General features: G+C 41.1%; 1 protein-coding gene across 1 annotated transcript in view; it reads right to left on the bottom strand.

The window, feature by feature from the left end:
* Nucleotides 1-5,723: 5,723 nt before the first annotated feature.
* The window catches only part of LOC139712482 (potassium/sodium hyperpolarization-activated cyclic nucleotide-gated channel 2-like), a 53,275-nt gene continuing 35,382 nt past the window's right edge, over nt 5,724-23,616 (bottom strand). The window contains exons 2-9 of the mRNA XM_071624301.1: nt 21,353-21,548; nt 19,902-20,132; nt 15,910-16,059; nt 12,009-12,227; nt 10,849-10,995; nt 7,541-7,784; nt 6,907-7,171; nt 5,724-5,999 (exon numbers count right to left, since the gene is read on the bottom strand). Of these exons, the coding sequence (XP_071480402.1) occupies nt 5,789-5,999; nt 6,907-7,171; nt 7,541-7,784; nt 10,849-10,995; nt 12,009-12,227; nt 15,910-16,059; nt 19,902-20,132; nt 21,353-21,548 (1,663 nt within the window). The 3' untranslated portion in view covers nt 5,724-5,788. The remainder of the gene's footprint in view (nt 6,000-6,906; nt 7,172-7,540; nt 7,785-10,848; nt 10,996-12,008; nt 12,228-15,909; nt 16,060-19,901; nt 20,133-21,352; nt 21,549-23,616) is intronic.

Raw genomic sequence — 23,616 nt, 5'->3', positions numbered from 1 at the left:
TCAAGTTGGAGTCTCCCGTTAGCCAGGGGTTTCAGGCGGGAGAATCTCCAGATCAGAAGGTGCTTGGGGTTGGAGTCTCTGCCAGTTGGCCCCCCTTTATTTTTCGTTAATTACAAATGAAATAAAAAGAAAAAAAAATCAATGAAATGAAACCCGGAAGTGGCACCAGAAATATAAGTCCCCCCCCCCCTTACAGAATTCCTGGATCCGCCCCTGATCATGACCACTCTGTACCGTCGTCTTTTTGCTTTGTGTTTTATTTGTGCGTATGTTCGATCCATTTTACGCAATATCCAATCACCCAAAATGAGACATGATTTAAAGGGGCGTTCCAGACGATTTATATAATTTCACATCATGTAGTAGGCCTACGTTAAATGATAGTGCCTTGTATCGATTTGTGGACTTTTAGTTGTCCTTCCGCAGATAAACCAATAAGCTTAAAAACCCAGAACATAATGCACAGAACAAGAATAACTACACACGAGACTTACATAGGCCCCTATTCCAGAAATCCAGCGATGTTATCCCATTGCAATACCACTTAGCAAGTTCACATGTGTAGAATTTATGCTTGCTTTCTTCTTTTGTTCTGCTTCCTTGAGCACTCAATCATGCATTCTCATGTGAAGCTACTATGTCATCATCCTTGTTAATTGTGATTTGTAATATGGATTTTGAGCAAATTTTTATTCCCCGTCCCAATCACTTAATATTCTGAAACTCTAGCCGGTATAATCATTTTATAGTTTTTCAAATGCAAAAATCTGATAATCATCCGGACGTGACGATTATTACATTGTGTAGGCCTATAATCATGATAATAGTCTCGGTAAACAGTTAAAACCAGTTGAAACCGGTTTCATTGTCTTTTGACGACTGATTGTTGGGCGCTGTCATCCACACATTATACAAGACGAAATCATGCATGCATAACAGACAGGAAATATATCGGCCATGGAATAATGCTAACAATAATGCCCATATTATAATACGTGTAATGAGCATTTTGGGAAAACTGGGCGGTTTTTATTGCAACTGACTGATAGTTGTGGGTTTTGCTGAGTTGCCTATGTTGTGTTTGCCCATCTGATCCCCGCCATTAAGGCATCCTTGTGTGAGAAATACCACTCGCCAAATTTATTTCACTCGACTTCTAACCCGAATGCAATGCTCTTCAAATACCGCCTTTCAAAAGTTCTCCACTTTAGGAAAGTGATGCAGTGCGCCGATTCACGGCGATGAGTTCCGGTTCAAACGATGACCGTATAATACATGCGATTGACAATCGGCTGTCGACTCAAGCGCGACATCTGCCGAGTGGTTCTGTTTCGAAAAAGTAAGTACCTGCACATCAAAGCCTGTAGTGCTCTAAGCAGAATTAATGTGCACTTGAAAGACTCCACGGTCGCTATAAATATGCTAGCGCGATTGTTGCGTCACTCTCTATGACATGCACATAATCAGATTCTCATCTTTCCCTGATATCTGTCTGTTCTTTTCTTTTCAAATACCGTGAAATATATATCATCGCACCACTAATATACATGTATCATTGCACTACTTAAGGTACCAGGTAATGGAGAATTAAACGTGCCTATATGTATTTCCTCTCGTTGTTCATGCTTCGTATGTTTCCGTGATGAATGACCTATTTTCAGTTTGTCCTTCTCCTCTCGGTTACAACATTCACATGACTAACACGAACTTTCTTAACTCTTTGCGATGAACAAAATGTAAGACCAGTAGCTCAATTGACCCTGCCTCCCTGAGTTTTCGGGGGGGGGGGGGGGGGACGCTGTTTTTGTCGTCAACGATGTCACTCCGCGATGATCGAGTCTACAGGACGCCATGTCAGCACAGACAATAACAGTATATGTTATCTTATCAGTCGGGATGACGCAGTTCTTGACATCACATTGAGCGTTATTTCGCTGATTCAAATGATATAATTATGCTCACGTGGAGTCATCACAACAACAACAGCGATGATAGTAATAAAAATGATAATAATAATAATATTAGTAATAATAATAATAACAATGATAATAATAATAATGATGATAATAATAATAATAACAATAACAATAAAAAGAAGAAGAAAAAAAAAAAAAGGTTTTATTTATCTAGGGTAGCCTCTTCAGTATTTCCAAACGTAAACGAATGTTCGTGAAAGATGACCCCCTAAAAAAGTAAGACAAAGGAGAGGAGGAAATATAAGGAGAAAAGAAAATGAAAGAAATGAAGAGGAAGAGAAGATGAGGAGCGCAACTGCACGGACCTACATGGCGTACCTTGTCATCTTTTTTTCTCATATATTTCCAATGCAGCTGGCTTGTTTTGAAAGTGACCTCACCAAATATCATTCTAACGGTAAGCTGCGATTTCTTGCTTTCAACGCACCTCATTTCGATTAGATGAACAGCGAGTCAAGTTCATTTGTATTAAAAAAAAGAACAAATAAATTCGAATCTCATTCTTCTTTCTTCCATGTATACGATTCTCGCTCGCCCACATTTCGTTTATAGCACCCGTACCATTGTGACCTTTCGGTTTCAGTATCCACGACCAACATATTAGAAAGTAGACACACAACTGGAAACGACATTATATAGTTGGGAAAAACGCAAACGCTTCAGGACTACTATTCGAATCCAAACAGCCTCGTGCTGAATACTTGCTTTCTTACACTTTGTTCTTCCTGTTTCAACTGATTTCAGCTTCGCACACGCGATGCGAGCTGACAGGTCAGTTACAATCGTCAAAAGGTGAAGCACAAAAGCAAAATACATGTACCTATAAACGACTAATATCCGTCTTTGCTATCACACACCAGAGTGTAGAATCTGTACTCATCTGTCCGCTCCTCGCCACATACAAAATATATGGTTATCACTATAAAAAAACGTTCATATACCGGTACAACGATCATCATAAAAAATATACACTGTGAGGATAAAAATACATCTCTGAAATAATGACTGTCGAGTCGTTAACAATACGTTATACTATATCTGTATAATAGTGCGTGTATTCAGCTCACAAAGGCATACCAATCTCACGGAGTTTAACGCATTGTCGCATAATTATGTGGGACATGTTAACAATGTTTGCTTGTTTGGTTTTTTTTTTTCATATCATTTACCGGCACTTATTGTACGTATGTAACTATTTTTTTTTTTTTTTTGGTGGCAATTTTGTTGATTAGTGAAGAAAGCTATCAATCGGTCTCAATGTATTCATTCAAGTTCGATCTATGCACAGCTCTTATGAACCTTCAAGTTCGTCGCAACCAGAGTGTGATCGGCATTTGAAGACATGAACAGCTAACTCCACACATGCTGCGGTATAAATGGACAGTGAAGTTAAAGTTAATAGAAATATATCTGCATAAAACAAAAATGCCCATCATACTATGACATGTACCCGTTGATTTACACATGCAACGGAATATTGGATTTGTTGTCAATCGTGCGAAAGTGAAAGGATAAGCCAATTTGAATAATATGGCAAGTGTTAAACGACGTTGGTTCGTGGAGTGACCCTTAAAAACTCTTTAATGGTGCCTTTAGCATCGGTCAGTTGATTCCGTTTGCTTAATCAACACAATGGCGCTTTAAACATTGACATACTCCGTCTACGTCGATGTGTGACATCTATATTTATATACATACGTGGACGGATCGTAACGCATCCGTTACGCGATTTGCATCCAAAATAATCAATACCTTTACAGGGAAAGACACTCTCCACTAATCCCACTCAGATTTAATTTTGTTCTCAAATATACAAGAAAGTCATACCAGGGTTGGTGTGTGCACCGACGTGTCCCATCCTGTGCGCTCACACCTGTGAATAAAACGGAATGTCCCAGACCCCTTCACAAATTCGTACCAAAGATACCAAAATAGATGAAGAATAAAATAATTAAAAATCAATGATGTAGTTTGGCAAAAAACTGAATAGCTATAGATATTGAGCATGAATTCCTTTACAAACTGCATTTTGGTTGGAAGATGAATGCTTTTCTGATGGAATTTGAGGGGACTATATTTCATTGGGTACGTGTACGGAAAATAGGTGATTTTTTGAGTGACAAGAACTCGTAGTCTGGCTTTGCGGACCCTTGGACAGAATTTGAGCAGAAGAACCCACCCTGGAAATTTGATGAATGAAAGGATATATCTCACTTATCTAGGTTAGTGAAGTTGAAATACCTCATTTCTCCTAGCTATTTTACAGAATTTTTTGAAATTTGAATTTTAAACAACGTCTCTATGAGGAATTATTTACCCGTGTGAGCCCAGTACGGCACTGGATAATTCTGTATCACAGCGCCACCATCTGCCCTTTGATTCATGTCTGTAGCAAGTGACGATTTCATATATACGTATGCGTCTTTTCCAATGAGTCGTTTTGTTTGTTTCCCCTTCCCTACGACAAGCCGACTGGAAAGCTCATATTCAGATACACCTGGTCTTCAATCAATCAAGTCCAGTTGTAAGTACTCGGGAGGTCCACTTCACCGGATTATTATCATGCATCCTGCCTTTTGCAACAAATGAAGTGGATCTTTTACATGCATGCGTGGGTCGTGACTCTCTTACACAAGGAACCTCCATTTTATGTCTTATCTGAGACTACCACGTTTCTTCTTGTTTCTCTTGACGTTAGAAAAAAAAAAGAAAACTTGAAATCAACATACATCACATCGGTATAAACAAACGGACTGCCATTGTCTAGTTGTAACCGCTCTCAAAACCAGCCTTCCTCCTGTTCTCTTTCACATATTTACGAAAGATAGTAGTTTTTACATATTATGTAAAAATCTAGGTGATTAAACAAGTTCTGAAATGTGATTGAATGACAAAACTGCATCGTGCTTGTATGTCATTATGGTCCTCAAAACAATGGCTGGTGAGCACCAGGTGTCACAGTGAATTCACATTACGAGCCATAATACGTCAAAGAGTATACGAGAGCGAGATCGTTAAAGAGCGAGGATCGTGGCAGATGATTTTGACAGACGACGGGAAGTATTTCGAAGGTTCACTCATTCATTTCCTGGCGTGTTTGTGTCAGAAACTTTTATTGCACGTATTAAGGGTAAAAATAAAACAGCGAGGAAATGGTTCTACATTATTCAGCCCGTGGCGTCACTCCCAGCCATGAGTACGTGCTGTTGAGTGATTATGAGCATGTGATGCATATATACTTTGGCCATGGATAAAATAATCATATACTGCACCTCGCAGCGAGGCCAAAGCGAGGGTTGTCTTATCATATCGTGTGTGTGTTTTTTTTTTTATGTCGTCAGGGTGCTAGGTCATGAAATCATTTGGTAGATCCAGGTGAATCGTAATGGCTTAATGGGCTACGCTAAATCACAAGGCATTGAATATAGTTTTACATCCACATGATTTTGACTGTCTGTTGACAGTGAATTATTGGAGAGTACTAGGTGCCACTACGATGCGTTCGATATAAAAAAGGTGAAACATTTCAGTTCAGATGTGAAAATGATATCAAACCCCTTTCTGCTTTTGTTGTTCTCACACGATGAGGTGTGACTCTCTGCATCTGAAATCTTACTTGCTCCTTTTTGGCAAAAATATGACATCAATTGGCTTCCGATATATCTGCACAACGTTCATTTAAACTGCTACCATCAAATAGTAATCATTATACTGGAATGAAATTCCCAATCTTTGTATTGCCATTTAGATATATATCACATCTTGCTCTATGGAAACCAAATATCGGGGCATCAATTTTGCCCATAGAGTCTCTAGAGCTCGGTAGTTTGTTGATGTTTTTTGCGCTTCGCCGACGACCGTTGTGAGTAGAGTTCGTTCTCGACGGTGAGGTCTGTCAGGCTGCCGTCCATGATTGCGATCACGTTTTCGTGCGATCCGCCGTGCTCGACATCGACCCGAGTGTGGACGTTGTTCACGATGTCGTCTTCGTCATCGAAGAAATGATTTTTGGAACCGACGTCGCTGTTGGCATTTGGAAATAAGAAGAACAAAGGATTGCATGATAGCCATCAATTCAATATTGAACTGCAATTGTATGACCGCGAAAAAGATTTGTATCTAATTGGGTTGATTTAATCCTACATGGTGAGAATTGTTCGTGATGACATAAAATATTTTTTCATACTTCTATTCTCAAACATTATTACAGTGTATCATATTGTTTTCTTGAAGATGTATCGTGAAAGTCTGGATATCATTTGGTGTTAGCTATTTTCGAAAGATTAGATTTGAGCTTGGTTCTAATTTGCGTGGCCACTGAGGAAGCACATGAAATGCTTATAAACAAACAACCATCGGGGTGGTTACTGTAGATTCCGTCCGAAGGACAAGGTAATAAGAAAGTGTCATGACAATGTTAAGACCCACCACCTAAGGGCAAAGATCTGGGGCCCTTGAGATCAACCGTCTGTATTCTCATTCATTAAGCCACTGAAGCTCTCAAGTCGTTCGAAGGCTAGGGAGATGATATTGTGTAATGCAGAAAGAATCGGCATTGGAGAACTGCACAGCGCACAATGTCTGCGCGCGATGTGCAGCACGATATGCCAAATTGTAATTGATCATGAACTCAATGTTTTGGATTTATTACATTTCTGTACGTGTTCGCTAGGGAAGCAATTAAAATACCAGGATCACCATCCTATACAATCACACTGGTATTGTATGCAAACATCTTGTCAACGTTATTGAAGAATCAAATGCCTATGTAAGCACCAGCAGGACCGACAGTTGTAAGTCCACTCCGAATGACAAGGCAATGACGATACAGCACCTCGCCTGCAGGTACAATCACTGCTGCCGGGAAGGTCGAACCGGGGACCTTAAGATTGAGTGTCCCCCGTCTCAACCACTGAGCCACACTGCTCACCTAACGAAAGATGGCGTCTCTGGCGGAAGAGGGAAGAGAGGCAGCGTGTCCCTGATGGTTGGGCTCTGAAGATGTGTCTTCAGCATGCTGGACTCCTTGCCGATCCGCGTCAGCCGTCGCACCGCTATCTCCTCCATCGTCTTCCGCATGGCGGGGAACTCCTCGAGCACGCGGTTGAAGTGGTTGACGGACAGAGAGAAGAGCGAGCAGTACGTCTCGCACTTGACGGACGCCACACGTCGTTCGCGAGTCAGCAGACAAATTTCTGTGTCGATGGTTCAGAAAAACGAATGAACATGCAGCGAAACAAATTCAAGATCTCAATGGAAAAGAAACACAGAATCCTAAGAACAGTAACAGACTGGGCAACCAACTGGTGAGAAGTCAATATACAAACTATCAGTTTTTTATTTTGCGTAAGAGCACGCAAATGAACTGCCACGAGTGAAAAAAAAACACACATACTGAAGGGTGTTTTGTAGACTGCCTATGAGAAATGTAACCCTTCGGGCATACGACTTGACAATCCATGGAGTACCGTATATTTTGTTTAAATAGGAAAACAGATTAAAAGGTACTATTGTTTGATATTTTGTGGGTACTACTAAGTTATGATATGGCGTCTCATGCTCACCGCCAAAATACGATCCGTCGCTGAGCGAGGTAGCGATCACGCCGTCGGACATAACGATGTCGACGATGCCCTGCTGGATGAAAAACATGCGATCGCCGAACGTGCCCTCTTGGATGACAATGTCGCCAGGCTGAAAGACCTCAAACTCGAGCAGCGTGACCACGCGGGTGACGAAGTTCCCGTCTGCGCCGACGAAGAAGGGGACGGAGGCCACGAGGTCGCGACAGTTATAGTTGGCGACATCCTACAAACGAAATCAGAACATATCCGAGTTGATTTTTGGATTATTGACGAGGCCAGTTGGGAATCAATGAAATGTTTATAAGCAAACAACCCAGGGGCCGACGGCTTAAGTCTCCTTCCTTGGACAAGTCAATGGAGATAGGATACTGTACGAGTGCATTATCTTATGTCAACGGATTCGAACCGAACACCTCAAGCTTGAAGGTCCGTGGCTTTATCCATGGAGCCTCAATATCTTATTTGTCTGTGTATGTGTTGGCGTATGGATATGTTTGTAAGTATACATAATGTCCTTGTTTGCCTTTGTTTTTTGTATTTGTCTTTCAGAATTACCAACTTTGGAAGGCAGCATTAAAGCCTTTATAAATGGCGTGGCATCAGACAATAAGGTGCAATGCAACTACAATAATAATAATCCTGCAAATAATTTTCCTCTGACAACAGTGTGAAGTGGGGGTTGTGGGGCTTAACTAATTGTGCGTTTGCGTGTGTGTGTGCGGTTGTGTGTTCCCAACCATGTTTGCATGGTTTCCCTCAACGCTTCGTATGACACCGTCGACAAAAGAAAAGACATGCTTTTGGTGATCGAGGAATGTTAGGAATGCTGTCTAAATTTTGCTCTCTGTTGAAGGTCATTGATGACGAGAAATTAGTGCCCACGAGTCTCCACGAGAAAACATTGAGTGGAGTGTCACACAAACTGCACTGGAGCGTCATGTGATTTCTAGAGTAACATCTTTAAAAAAAAAAGATGTTTTTATCTATCGAGAACTTTCTGATAACATCTTTGAAACCAACGTGGGGTAATAAGCCTAGACATCCGCGATTAAGATTGATCCTGTCAGGATCGAGGACGATCCTCGACCAGAGACAGCCCCGCACTAGTTTGTAAAAGCTTGTAAAGTTCATCTGAGAATTCGACTTTCCGAGAAGCGTTACCTCGCTGAGGTGTTAGGTTGTTGTCAGAATGTCGTTTTTTGGTCTGCTCGTAAATTTCAACAGTAACTTCAAATCAGAACATTGTACACAACACTTTCGTTCTACATTGTGTGTTTAACTTGCGAAAGAGTCTTATCCCTCAACGCAAAGTCCCTTGCCTACAACGTGTTTGTTGCAATGTGTGAAAGAATAATAATTTACATGTGATGGCGCCCTTTAGAAGAAAAAAAAAGGTGTCTTATCAGCTATAGAATAACATGTACACCGCACTTTTTAACGTCTCAAGAGAGACTTAGAAGCTGTGCGAGGGAAAACACCGTTGAGAGTGATATTTTCTCTAAGCCTGCTGAAATATCGATCAGTTGTGTGTGCCTCAAAGGACTGAATACTACAGCACGAATAGCCGCCATGAGCCTATCTTTAGCAGAGCAGAAGTGACAAGTCCGTATATCAAATGTCAAGGATTTGTATGTGTGGGAAGTCACACTGCATTTACAGGTCTAATTATGTTCGGAGCAGCCGCTGTTATTTTGTCCCTCTACCCAGTCCCCTCGCAGTTGGAGGCTGCAATGCCAATGTTGAATGAACTTCCGACACACCTGCGCCGGCGTGAAAAACACAAAACGCGGAGGGGAAGGAAAAAATGCAGAGGACGCGGCGGTGGAATCACAGCAAGCATTCAGCGGAGCGTACGAGAGGTTTTTTGGTTTTCGGAGAACGCTCCGCCGAACATGCTCTTGTGACGACGGAATCCATGAGATTGGAAGAGGACGGTCAGACGAGCCTACATAAATTCAGCGCCAGTTGTCATGGCAACGTGTTGGATAGGAAGCGTTACTGCGTCGCCCCCGCGTTTTCTCTCCATTGCCTAAAGGTCTTACAACATTGTAGATATTGGATAAGTGAAAGTGATCAACTATCTACCTGAGACTCAGAACAATTCCCAAAGACTTCAAAAAGGACGAGGGAGTGAAGTCCACAGCAGAGGAATGAAAAGTCAAGAGAAGGCGCCATGACGCTTTGTCTCGTGTTGACAAAGCAAATGGACTTCTCAAACTCTCTTCAGATTCAGCGTACCAACAGATGTTACGTTACAAACACTTTTTTTAACGCAATCTTCCTTCACAAATATTTCGCATTAAGTGTATCTTTGCAGCAGCTTCTCTAATAAAATTAATGTCCAATGTCTTATTCAATGGCACAGTAACTACTTAGCACGACATAGAATTCAAAAGCTTAACCATAATAATCATTTTCTAACCAATGAGGTCCCAGAAATCACATACTGTGGTTTGACGCTGTATCTCTTTAACTTAATTCTTACTTCAACTGTTAAAGTGTTTCATAAATTATGTTAGAGTAAAAACTTTATTTCATTTGAGCCTTAAGATGTCCATTATGTATGTATTGTTTGTTTTGGTGGAAGCAATTTCAAGAAGGCTCTTTATTATTGATTTCATGATTGACTCTGAGATGGGCAGCACAAGTTGAAGGGATGGCATTGTTTTTGGTTGAGATGGGGCTTTAGGTTTCCAACTTTTTTTGTGAGATGATGAGGAACTTCTTATGAAAAATGAAAGAACATGCATTCCTAACAGGAATTCAAAGCTTATTTGATAAAAATCGATTTTGAAATGGCTGAGATATCCAAAAACAGAGAGGTCCTAATGAAAGGTGGGACCCACCTTTTATTAGGACCACTCTGTTTTACTTTGTTTTTGGATGAAAACTGAGCAAAGAAAATAACATTCCAGATAGTTACTTATGTGTTAACTTGACAAGTCAGAAAACAGGGTAGGAGATTATCAAGAATTTTAAGGGCTTTTCACTTGGCATTGAGGAATAGTCAAATCTTGCCTGTTGTGACGATAATCCACTTTTAGAACAGGTCGCAAGGCTCTGTCCGTAAGTATCTGAAGTGTTTTATGTTACCAGAATCTTGTTTCACCCAGATTGTGTTACATTACTCAAAATGGGGTCGAATCATTGTATTAGAAATTAAGGGTTAGTGCGGTGTTTCTATCAAAGTATGGTCTTGCCCTTCTCAAAGAATAATAATTACGCAACACTTCACGCTTTACACTGTAAAACAGATAACCATGACCACTGCACGGAAAAAGGCCCACCTGTCGTATACTTTCTGACACTTCTTGAAAGATGTGCTTTTCGTCGAACATCTTGCCGCGGTACCGATACTCGTAGTAGTCGAGGATTTTGTTGCGAAGATTTGAGGGTAGTTTGCGATACTGCATGTACTCTTCGACTTGTTTTATCTGTGAAGAGAAGAGAGGGAAAGAGAGAAGGAGAAAACATGAAATAGATAATGATTTTGCTCCTTAGTAACAACTCCTTGATATCGTTCTCATCTGCCATAATGATATTATCAGAATTAAAATATGCCTTTTTCTGGAGGAAGCTTTATTTTCTTTATCCTTCGCCATGCCATGGGTCATCATTTTGCTTCAGATATCGTTCTGTAGTTTTTGTGTGTGGCACTTAAGACAAAACCCAAACTATCTATTTTCGCGATTTTCTTTAATCGCCTTGGAAGCACCCAAGACCTTAAAGGTTATAATTAATATTATATCATGAGCTGGTCTAAGATTGTCAAACCATTAATTTCGAGTTGGTAAAATAGCATCATAACTAAATCTGAAGGATTAAGTTTAAATACATATATTCTTGGCTTATATTTCCATTCTTATGTCACCATGGTCACTAATGATTCATTCTTATGAATCATTATCTATGGCTTTGAGAAGGTTGCAAAGTCTACAATGCAGGATATTACGTAATTACGAATTTATCATTGGTATGACGTTACATTGATATTTGTTATTACACCATAATGTTTTCGAAATGAAGATTAGATCTAAACCCTTGATTTTCCATGGATGACTTTGAACGTTTCAAATTGAAAAGCATAGTTCACCATTGACAAGATACAATGTGTAGATGCAGCGTTGATCAAACAAGACGGGTAATGGGCTCCAAAACGCCTCGTTGATGGAGTGACATGAGACAGTCTTATTTCATGTGACATTTTGTATTTTCATACAATATAGATTATCAAAGGATTACTTAGTGTGTGCGTAAATTTGGCTGACTGAGGCTCCGTTACGCCAGCTAAGACCATATGGTGAAGTGGAGGAATGACCGAGAATCACAGAGACAGCATAACGTCATGGACCTATGTAGTTCTCAGGCTAACAACAGCTTCTAACTAGATTGACTGAATCTGGAAATGTGTATTACGCGTTTATGAAAGAGGCTCTTGTTTGCTAACCTTCTCCCGGTACTGTCGGCTGGACGAATCCATTGATTGGATGAGGTTGGTGGCGTGACCGATGAAGAGGGCAAAGCACGTGGCGCCAGAAACCATACTGACGATGGTCAGCCAAACATCGGTGATGCTCTGCGGAGGGAACTTGCCGTAGCCGATGCATAGCATGTGGGACAGCGCCTTGAAGAGGGCCCATGTGTACTGCTCCCACCAATGGGCATTCTGCGTGTGTGTAGTAGGTATAATAATTCACATAAGAAAATAATGAGAAAGAGAATGACAGTACACAGAAAACGAATCGATACATAGACGCTTTGTAACAGAAGAATGGTTAATACACTGATAGACATTTGAGTATAGACTGATCAAGCAGGTGATCTTCTGAAGATGATATTCACATCAATTCATTTTATTAAAAAAAAAGAAATACACCAGTCAGGCCTCGACTTTGGGTAGTGACGACACAATCTGTAGCAATGAAAAAAAAACTGCCTATGAAAAATGTGCTTGCAATTTAAGAGTCGGATGAGGGCTACACATCATATATATATATATATATATATATATATATATATATATATATATATATATATCTGTGTGTGCGTATGCACAGTGAAATCATAAAGGAGACAATAATGTTTCAAGTTTGGTAGTTTGTTATGCACACCACTGTTTGAGTTATTCTTTAATGTTGTCTTTGTTTGTTGCTTCCTAGAGATGTGACACACTTCTGTTGTGTAAGAAAATCAACGACTAGATGCATGAAATGAATACATTTAATCACATTGTCTTTTCGTGTTTTTGGCTGTTTGTTTGTTTGTTTGTTTGGTTTTTTTTTTTTTTGGTTTTTTTTTTTTTTTGGGGGGGGGGAGGGTATGCTGATGTCGTCAACATTATGAAATAAATTTTCACGTGAGCGCTTCATTCAAGTGAAATGCCCAGGGCACATAAACGCGTCACAATGCAAGAATACACAGACCGCACAAGCGTCACCAAATGGACCAGCCGTGCGTAATACAACCCAGGGATGCACACTGCATCGATGAATAAACCGCTTTTCGGATACAACCAATACACAAAGCGGTCGAGTAACGACATGGCAGTGACTGTACACTGGCAGGCGTGCATAAAGTCTAAAATCTATCATGGGCTTCCTTTGAATGACTAATAGTAACAGAATATCATAGACGACATAATTTGAGAGAAAAAGTGTATTATTGCGTATGTCTCCATGTTGAGGACATGTCAGGGTGAACAACCCGCATGCCATCCAGTGGCGCCAAGACTTAAAGCCAGTCATCTCCCAGCTAAATCCATGCTGCATTCTTCCTTAGCTGTCCATGATGATGAGGAGGAGGATGGGCTCGACGATGAGGAGGAGGAAGATGACGGCGATTATGAAACAGCATTTATATAGCACCATTTATCTGTAGAAACATTCAAAGGCGCCCAGATGGGGACGACGATGATGATGATTGTCCTGACGCACTCAATAAGATCACTACCTCTTTAGATTCACCATCTTCTTTTTCTTGTCCTGACCATTTTGTCCTATATTTAACCGACCTGACATTTACCGAGTGAACTGGATCAGGAATGCATTGTCTGTCTCCTTGCAGACAATCATGCAAAAAGCGTGAGGAAAAAAAGCACACATAAAAACTTAACCCTTCACCCGCGTCTAGTGAAAGTTGGCAAAGTCAACATCTGCTTTGGGACTGATCATTGTTCGTAACCGCGCGAGGAACGGGGTGTTTGCATTTACAGCAGGCTCCAAATATGCTCAGCATCCGCTGCGATCACGAATTTTGTCTGGGCTCCGCTGAATCATCGGAGACGGCTTTCTTCTACGCGCTTACATCAAGAAAAAATAAGAATAACGATGAAAAACTAAACCAATAAAAGTGACCTAAAAATGCAGGCTTTTATATTCCACGTGATCTTGGGACGGTGATATTGTGCTACTCTGTCAGAGGGAGAGCAGAGGAGCGTGCCCGGCATTTCATCAATCAACCGCCTGTTTATCGCGGGAGACGGGCGGTTCCTGCTCCATTTGGGCTCGCGGCGAACATGATATGTAAACTTTCCTCGCAGGACTGCCTTAAGTGATATCATCGAGAGGTTTTGACACAATTGAATGCTGCCTGACACGTGAGATGATTTCCGATCGTCCATACAAACTCACTCGCAAGGAATGTCCGAGGCAGCAATAAAAAGAAAGCTGCCACGGGATTCTACTTTGCCTTTTCGCGAGAGATGCTCCTTTCAAACTGTTCATGGAAAACCCTCAATAGCCTCGAAAATATCGCACTTTTAGTAGGCTTAGAACTGTACCTTGATTTTTCCCCCTCGGAGATATCGAAGTCACGACTGATTAAAGGGCAGGACCAGATCTCCTTCACCATACACGATATGCGATTTGATAACCATGCAGTAATTACCACTGTTACGATAAAATCGACTGTTGCAATGAAGTCTGAGTGTGGTGAGTTGAAATACTATTTGTAATAAAATTGTAGTGGATACCCTCAAGTATCTGCACATTAACAAATTATCTTTATTATGTAGTGCATTATAATAATTATTACTGCGTGTTTAAAAGTCAGCAAATGATTTACTATAGTATTCGACATTGTCTTCTGTATACAAACAGCACGAGGAAAATTGTTGAGAGTCATGGCATTACACCAATACTGTTTCCCTATCATCGGATGGTAAACCGCCCTACCGACAAACATGGTGTTAAATAAGGTCACCGACCAAGACATCGCAGAGTTAGTCAAATCCGGTCAAGACAATAACATGAACCATCACAGAAGTCGATTTGACTACGGTTTACGTCCCGCGGTAATAGGGAGAAATTCGTTCCACTGAACATCGCCCTTCATTCTTGATGACCGAAACGTTTACTCAACAGGCCAACTTGTATGGATAGCTAGAGTTTAAAATCTCGTCCATGATCCACCTAAAAGGAGAGATGCGTTGTTATTGTACACATTATCGAGAGCGAGTCAAACTCCCTATGACAATGCTTTGTCCCCCATACTCTGAGGGGATTTGAGAGCACATATACATCGTTGAGCAGACGGTGGCATTTCGGTTTTTATCATAATATTGTAATGTTAATAAATGCACACTGTGGCTACACAGTGTACTCCACATTGTCATATTGCTCGTTATGGCCAGCAAGCCTGGGACCAACCGACCATGTCATCAATTACAAATTAGTACCATGCAGATCATAGGAATTCTATACTCTAAAAACATAGGTTCAACTTTGCGCCTTCAAAGGTGCTCCAACTGTGACACTGCTCTGAAAGGTGCAAAGTTGCACCCGTAAAGGTGCTCTCAGTGTGACAGTGGTAATGGTGCAAAGTTAAACCTATTTTTCTTATAGTGTAAATGACGATACTTTAAATCATCCCCACTAATAATAGTAATACAAATAGCTTTATGATTTTGATAGCGTATTTCAGACTTGTTACGACTTTCAGTTTACTTTACAGACTATTTCCATTTATTTTATCTATTTTTTTTTTGTGGCATGCTTACAGGATGGAAACTGCAGTAAGGCGTTTCACTTTTTTTTCTTTAAATCGCAGCGTGTGAATTGTTTATGGAAGGATTTAATTAACTCTTGTCTCTTGAACTTTCGAAATACTTCTATCTCATACGAAAGTCACACAGCGCTGTAGTTTTAGACAGAAAAGTTGAGGGTAAAGGTAGTAGTCTTCTTCAAGTGATCGGTTGCTGTCTAAAGAAGATGTAGAATAAGCATCAGGTATCGACAAAACACAATGCAGTGATTTCTCCGATGAATTAATGTGATCGTACTTGATTCATCTAACAAACTTTCCCCTGGAATCCTCTGGAAATAAACGAAAATATAGGCCACGTGACTTACCTCAAGACCGTTGATGGCGACCCATGATTGGTCGGGGTAGTTCTGCAGCATCGGTACGAGGTACTGAAGGCAGCCGTTCCAGTGGCCAATAAGAAGCATCATGCAAACCAGGTTACAGATTCGGATGACCGCATTAGCCACGTTGAATGCCTGTATGTGTCAAAAAGTGATAATAATCAAAGCGCCTTGTGTGGCTTACGCATGAATCTTAGATGCCATTTTCGCGCCTTTTTAGATAGCACTGTGGTTACTAAGACCTTTGTAGGGGGACAGTGATAAACCGAGCTAACACTCACCGAGGCGTGTCGGTGGGTCAATGAATTCAGTCCATTATGCATGAATCCGCTCTGAATTAATCAAGCTGCGCACTCTCTCAAGGCTAACGTTAACAAAGAGCGCGTGAAACGAGATCTGTCCGTGTTCATTTTAAAAGAAGCTCCTCAACACGTCTTACTATCCCTAATGACTTGGGAAACAATAACATGCCTAGAACTGTCGATACTTTTTTCTTCTCTTTGATACAATGATAGTAACTGAACCGTAATGATCTTAAGCTTGTATACAAGTTATCCCGAGGCTGAAGTTTGTTTCACCGTCTGCCCAATGTTTTTAATGGTTTTACTCTATTTCGAGGGTGCTGAATCCGATCCCGGATCATACTACTTTTGCATCCCTGAGGGTTTTGAGATTAGATATTCAAAATGGCCGCCCAAAACTGTAATTCCCGTAAGATGTTTCCTTATAAACGGTGAAAATTTAAAATGATTTGATGGTTTAATCCTATATCGCGGGTGCTGAATCTGAATCTGGATGATGCAGCTCATTCACTCTTGAACGTATGGAGGTATTCAAGATGGACGACGGACTGGTCACCAGTAGGAGGGCCGCCAAAATGGCGCCAGTATTTGAAATTCCTTCATATTTTTTTTATATAATGGTGAACTATTGAAGCAATGAATTTATCCTTTTTGAGGGTACTGAGGGTACTGAATCTGGATGATGCAACTCTTGTTTCCTCACAGGTTCTGAGATATTCAGATGGATTGGCTGTCACAATCTGAAATTTCTAATTGAAGCAAATCCATGCTCTAGATTATCACGTTGATTTCGTTGTGAAGATAGCAAAATGCGGAACACTTAAGAATGTGCGGTGAGCAATATGTGAGTGTATGGGTGTCCGCTGATACTTCGCGTGTCGTCCTATTGGCTTTGTTCGGGATCATGGTGGTGGTGATGTGTATTTGCTGGGGGTGGGTGCGGGTGATGGTGGTGGTGGTGGTGGTGTATGTGTCATTGGTTGCGTGAGGGGCTTTTGCAGCACGTCCGCTAATGGCGACCTCCAGGGAGAATGCCGCCCGACCATCGTTGTTGTTGTTGTTGTTGTTGTTGTTGAGTTTATTGGCGTTTTTCAGTCAGACTTGACTATTTACGCCACTCTGTACGGTGCGTTTGCAGCTGTACTTGTACAGTGGCTAACGGACTGGGCTGAGGCTGGGGGTGGTGGGTGTATGGGTTGGCTTGTCGAGTCCTGGTTCGTGTGTGTCACGTCGTCACTGCTGGTTGAAGTCGTTTGATGGCGCTCTTTATTCTGTGTCCTTGCTGCGCAACAGCTCCCGGCAAATATTTTATTTCTTTGTATTAGCATAAATAACTTTATTTTTGTGGTTAATTAAAACAAATTGCTGTCAACCTGAAACAGATTTTGGTTTTGAGGCATACACACCGGGCACTTTTATCATTATGTATGCTATTCCATAATCAACTAGTGTTAACATATCAATACAAACTATAATATCCAATATTTACCAGTGCATCTAACAAAACATATGATATATTACTAGTGTGTACGTTGTGTGAATGCGTGTGTGCATATCTTGCATTGTGTACACGATAACATGTAGGTGATAATGTATGGTGCACATTTTTACGATTTTCCCCCTTGTTGTCAAGGTGCCAAAGTCAGATTTTGGGCGTAACCGTGTTTTATCGTGCACCCATATTCATTTTATGGTTTTACCCTATTTTGAGGATACTGAATCCGAATCTGGATGATGCAAATATTGTATTCTTGACGATTTTGAGTTATTCAAGATGGCGACCAAAATATGACATTTTATGTATACATTTCCTCATAAACGAAGAAAACAATTTGGAAAAAAAATGATGTGTTTTCACCTATTTCAAGGGTGTTGAATCCGAATCTGGGTGCTGCAACGTTTGCACCCTGTAAGGTTTTGAGATATTCACGATGGACGCCAAAATGTGTGCCAAAATAACCCAGGGACGTGACTCTTGTAGTCTAACATTTCACGCCGGCGCTCTACCTGTTCTGCCTTGAATGGGGAGTGAGTGAATACGGGCCGAAAACCTTGACACTACACCGTGGTATTCAGTACGCAATCCGTATAGAAAACCCGGCTTGAATTATCCATTGTCCACTCCATTCTTTTGAACTTCAATCCTCGACCGTACTTAAAGAATACTTAGTGTCCTTTCAACGACGGGTAAGGTCTACCGATAGGTGTATTGAAACTGTCATGACTATTCACAACCAGTTGAATACAGAAATCACTGGAACACGCTGTGATTGTGGGGACGGTATTTTTCATTTTTTTTGTCCGACCATCCGGGGGTTGCATCTCTTATATTGACTCTGGGTGTTCTGCATGAATGATTCCCAGGTGGCCTAGACTTTACTTGCCAGCCGCTTTCTCTAAAATCTAGAGAGGACAGTGTCTAACAGTCGAAGAAGCCTAGTCTTTTCCTGCCAGCCACTTTCTCTAAAATCTAGAGAGGACAGTGTCCAGCAGTACAATCACATTACGTAAAGGATGATGTGAAAAAGACGTGCGTGTGAAGACAAAACCTCTATTGTCCTATCAAGTGCCCACGATGTAGCTACAAAAAAAAAAAAAAAATACCGTCCCCACAATCACAGCGTGTTCCAGTGATTTCTGTATTCAACTGGTTGTGAATAGTCATGACAGTTTCAATACACCTATCGGTAGACCTTACCCGTCGTTGAAAGGACACTAAGTATTCTTTAAGTACGGTCGAGGATTGAAGTTCAAAAGAATGGAGTGGACAATGGATAATTCAAGCCGGGTTTTCTATACGGATTGCGTACTGAATACCACGGTGTAGTGTCAAGGTTTTCGGCCCGTATTCACTCACTCCCCATTCAAGGCAGAACAGGTAGAGCGCCGGCGTGAAATGTTAGACTACAAGAGTCACGTCCCTGGGTTATTTTGGCACACATTTTGGCGTCCATCGTGAATATCTCAAAACCTTACAGGGTGCAAACGTTGCAGCACCCAGATTCGGATTCAACACCCTTGAAATAGGTGAAAACACATCATTTTTTTCCAAATTGTTTTCTTCGTTTATGAGGAAATGTATACATAAAATGTCATATTTTGGTCGCCATCTTGAATAACTCAAAATCGTCAAGAATACAATATTTGCATCATCCAGATTCGGATTCAGTATCCTCAAAATAGGGTAAAACCATAAAATGAATATGGGTGCACGATAAAACACGGTTACGCCCAAAATCTGACTTTGGCACCTTGACAACAAGGGGGAAAATCGTAAAAATGTGCACCATACATTATCACCTACATGTTATCGTGTACACAATGCAAGATATGCACACACGCATTCACACAACGTACACACTAGTAACACACACACACATGAAAAACACAATGAACACACAACATGCACTAAACACATCTACGAATGACATATAGGTATACATGTAACTACACTCGCAAACATACATACACACACACACACACACACACACACACACTCAAAACACACCGACACCCAACACAAGCCCTCTGACAAAGACGGCGACAACCCCCCCCCCCCTCCCAAAAAAACCCTCATTAATAACACACACACAACACCACACAATAATGACATAGGCCTACACTCAATACACAATCCCACACATGCATACACCTATACAATGAAATGCAGCCTACCTGCTCCCACTGACTAACGAATCGCATGAGGCGGGAAAGCCGGAGAAGGCGTAGGAGACTTAGGAGCTTGGCGAAGCGAAGGATGCGTAGGGCCCTCGAGACCTCATAGAGGCGGTGGTTGCGGCCCCCGACCAGGAGGAAGATGTAGTCCATGGGGATGGAAGACACGAGATCGAGGATGAACCACGAGCGGAGATAGTGGCGGGCGATTTGACCAGGAATCAGGATTACCTGCAGAATTGGGAAAGAGTCATGAAAACTTTTTCGCGAACTTTGACCAACTTTTGTCAACTTTGACCAAATTTTGTCAATTTACCAAATAATATTTTTGACAGTCATAAAATGCTTCATAAAGTCCATGCAGCTGAATTTTGCTGTCCGTTCTTACTTGAATTCATGCAAGAATATTGATTCCACGATAAATCCAACCTAGTACCAGTTTTTGATACTACCTACAACAGTTAATAGGCAAGTTCAGTATTCGCAACGGTATTTCGTCGAGACTTTTTTTTTCTCTCTCTCCTATCTTATACGTTTTCCTCATCCGTTAATTACCAAAAGCTTTTTTTCTACTTTTTGTCTATAGGGCGTAGTGTTATTATGTTTACAATAGTATTCGTCACGGTCCTCTAAGATCTGGATAAAAGGGAAAAAAGGCTGGTATATCGAAGACAAACCTGAGCCGTCAATAGACAAACTTTTCTAGTGCACCCTCTACGGGAGAAGAGTGAAAGGAGGGGCGGGTGGCCAGAGTAATGACTGAAAGGCAATAGCATTGCCCTCTTGACAACGCATTTGTAAACACACACACACACACACACACACACACACACACACATACACTTGGCACTCAAGCAAACACACACCACATAATATTATACAGTCTTTAAAAGTACATGATACATAAAGAGCACGACGAACCTTTCTGTTAGAGTCACCCCACGATCCCGACACCCACGAGTCATACCGACAGCCCACGAGTTCAACAATGAAAAACATCTATGATCTTACACAGCCCATGAGCTCGACACTAGGCAAATAGGGCCCATGAGTCCGACAGACGGCAAACAAGACCCACGAGCCTATGAACACTTAAGATAAGAAAGGCCAACGAGACCGACACATACACTAAAGTCCTGTGATATAAAATGAATGTCGGAATCATGGGGCCTTTTTTGCCTAGTGTCGGGCTCGTGGGCCTTGTTTGCGTAGTGTCTGATTCATCATGGGCTGTATGACTCGTGGGGTATATGACTCGTGGGTGTCGGACTGGTGACGTGCACCCTTTCTGTTTACGCATTAACACACTCACACACACACACACACACACACACTCACACACACACATGCACACGCAACATATATATATATATAAGTGCACAAGAAAAACCTTTCAAGACACACAGACCCTAATGTGATCAATGGGCATCTGTCAGCTTCTCTGGCCGTACCTGTTCGGCGGATTTTGGGTTCATGATGCCGGTGCGGAAGTTACAAATGACGTCGAGAATGAAGAAGGTGTCGGAGAAGCAGTTGAAGATTATCCATCCGTGACTCATATCCTTGTTGTGGAAGAACGAGATGACAACGGGGAGGAGGATGACGTTGGCCATGATGAGGAGGAGCATCAGCAAATCCCAGTAGAACCTGTACGCGACCACAAGATCGAGCGATAAGAGAATCGGTTTGCAATTACTATAGTAGTACATATAACATAAAGTCATCCAATGATGTGGAATTGGCTTGTAGGGTATCAACACAAGTGGTAGTTCATCTTTTTAAGATCTCTAAACTTATGCGTAATATGTGAACATGAAAAAAAAAGGAAATATGAGAATGAAGGAATAAGGAAATTGCTAAGTACAATACAATAGTCATTTTTCTTCTTCACATTTATACATGCCAGTACTTTTTTACATCTACCCCTGTAGCATGTAATATATCCATATATAATTTTGTATATATATATATATATATATATATATATATATATATATATCATGCATACGACACAGATACGCATCATATTTGTTTACATCAAATGTAAAGTGCATACACACACGCGCACATATACACACAAAAAATGAACGTTACTATAGATCATATACATCTGTCAATTGTGTGTCAGTTGAATCGACGCCAGGAGAAGAATGAAATCAGCTCCTTTAATTTCATTTTCATTCAGAGCGCCTCAGAAGAACGTTGTCGAAAATGCACACGAGCAGTCTTTTCAAATGGTGACTGACATGAGGTGACTCTAACCGAGACCCATCTCCCCTTCTCCCCCCCCCCCCGCCACCCCTCCTTCCCTTCCTTTGAAGGCACATGAGGTAATAAATGTACGTACAGATCCCTGACAATGTTCGAAGCTGAAGACGTCACTGTCCCTGTATTGATCGTAAGGCGTGCATATTTGATGATGACTCTTAGCCCTTTACATTAGGGTATACCTAGATAACGAGCATCATTCACAGAAAGAATACGACCCTATATGGGTAGCAGTTTAGCAATAAAGAGGTCTAAACCTCCACTCTTATGGCCTTGTTTCCCAACGAGCCAAACGTAAATATCCACCCATAAGCATGTCTGATGAAGCTACAGCGGTGCAGGTTTGTAGACTAAGAGTGAATAATCACACCCTTGTTATTGCCATCATGATTATTATCATAATGACGACTGAGGTCCTCATCGCTTTTTTTTTTCGATACAGCAACTTTTATTCACAACATATACAAACAATTAACAATAATGAGGGTGCACGAGTAAATACAAGTTCCATCTTAATATGATCATGATGATACGATACGTAATAGCCATAACACAATTAGCCCAAAGAATATATAAAAACGAACAATGATAAACAAGAAGTAAAGAATGACAGATGATGGACTCTAAGGACGAAAGAATGGAAGGAATAAATATTTAACCGACACCCAGCTTTGGATGTCGTCGGCGCGGCGTAGAGTGAATGAGAAACCAGCTTGGAAGGAGTGTGCCCCGTTAAAATATCGATTTTAGTCATTGCCCAAGATATATTTCAGCTGTCCCGAATACCGGCTCACTGTAACTCACTCCATCTATCGGCATTAAAGGGTGACGGCAAGGTTCATTGGACAATCTCTTTCAAGCCCTTTCGAAGGACGCACTGCCATCTCAGAGCATCGGTTGTAAAAGCCTTGCGATCACTAGAAAAGCCTAATTCATTGCAAAGTCATACGGAGTGATGGTAAAAAGCGATGTGTGATGTCGATGTCATAGGCTCTATGGAAAGGTGAAAAGGTGGAGATGGGACCTTTTGAAGAGCAGTCAGCAACTAAACAGCGTGACAGCAGTGGCAGAAGTGACTTGTGCATGTCATAAAGTCATGACTCTGCTTTCCTAGTTTTGTAACGTGATATTTTTTTTAATCGAAATAATTCACACCGCATCCTCTCATTCTTTGTGTTTAAAGAATGCGGCGAAATATATAAGGATATAAGAATAAACTGTGTTTTTTTTTCTTCTTTTTTGAGACAAAGGCATTGTGAATTAACCACCTTCAATGAGACAAAATGCGAACGGTCGTAACGCAAGCCATCAGTGTCACGTGACCCAAACATTCAATAAATTGAAATTGTAATTGAAATTGAAATTGAAATTGAAATTTTCGAGATGGCAATGTAACGATGCCTTGCCTGACGGCCTCCTGTTTTCCACATCACGATCAAAAACTCTC

Source organism: Diadema antillarum, unplaced genomic scaffold (assembly GCF_040938485.1).
Source record: "Diadema antillarum isolate AM-2024a unplaced genomic scaffold, OU_Dant_1.0 scf00000041, whole genome shotgun sequence".
Lineage (NCBI taxonomy): Eukaryota > Metazoa > Echinodermata > Echinoidea > Diadematoida > Diadematidae > Diadema > Diadema antillarum.
The sequence above is the reverse complement of the archived record's forward strand: the minus strand, read 5'-3'. Positions and strand labels throughout refer to the sequence as shown.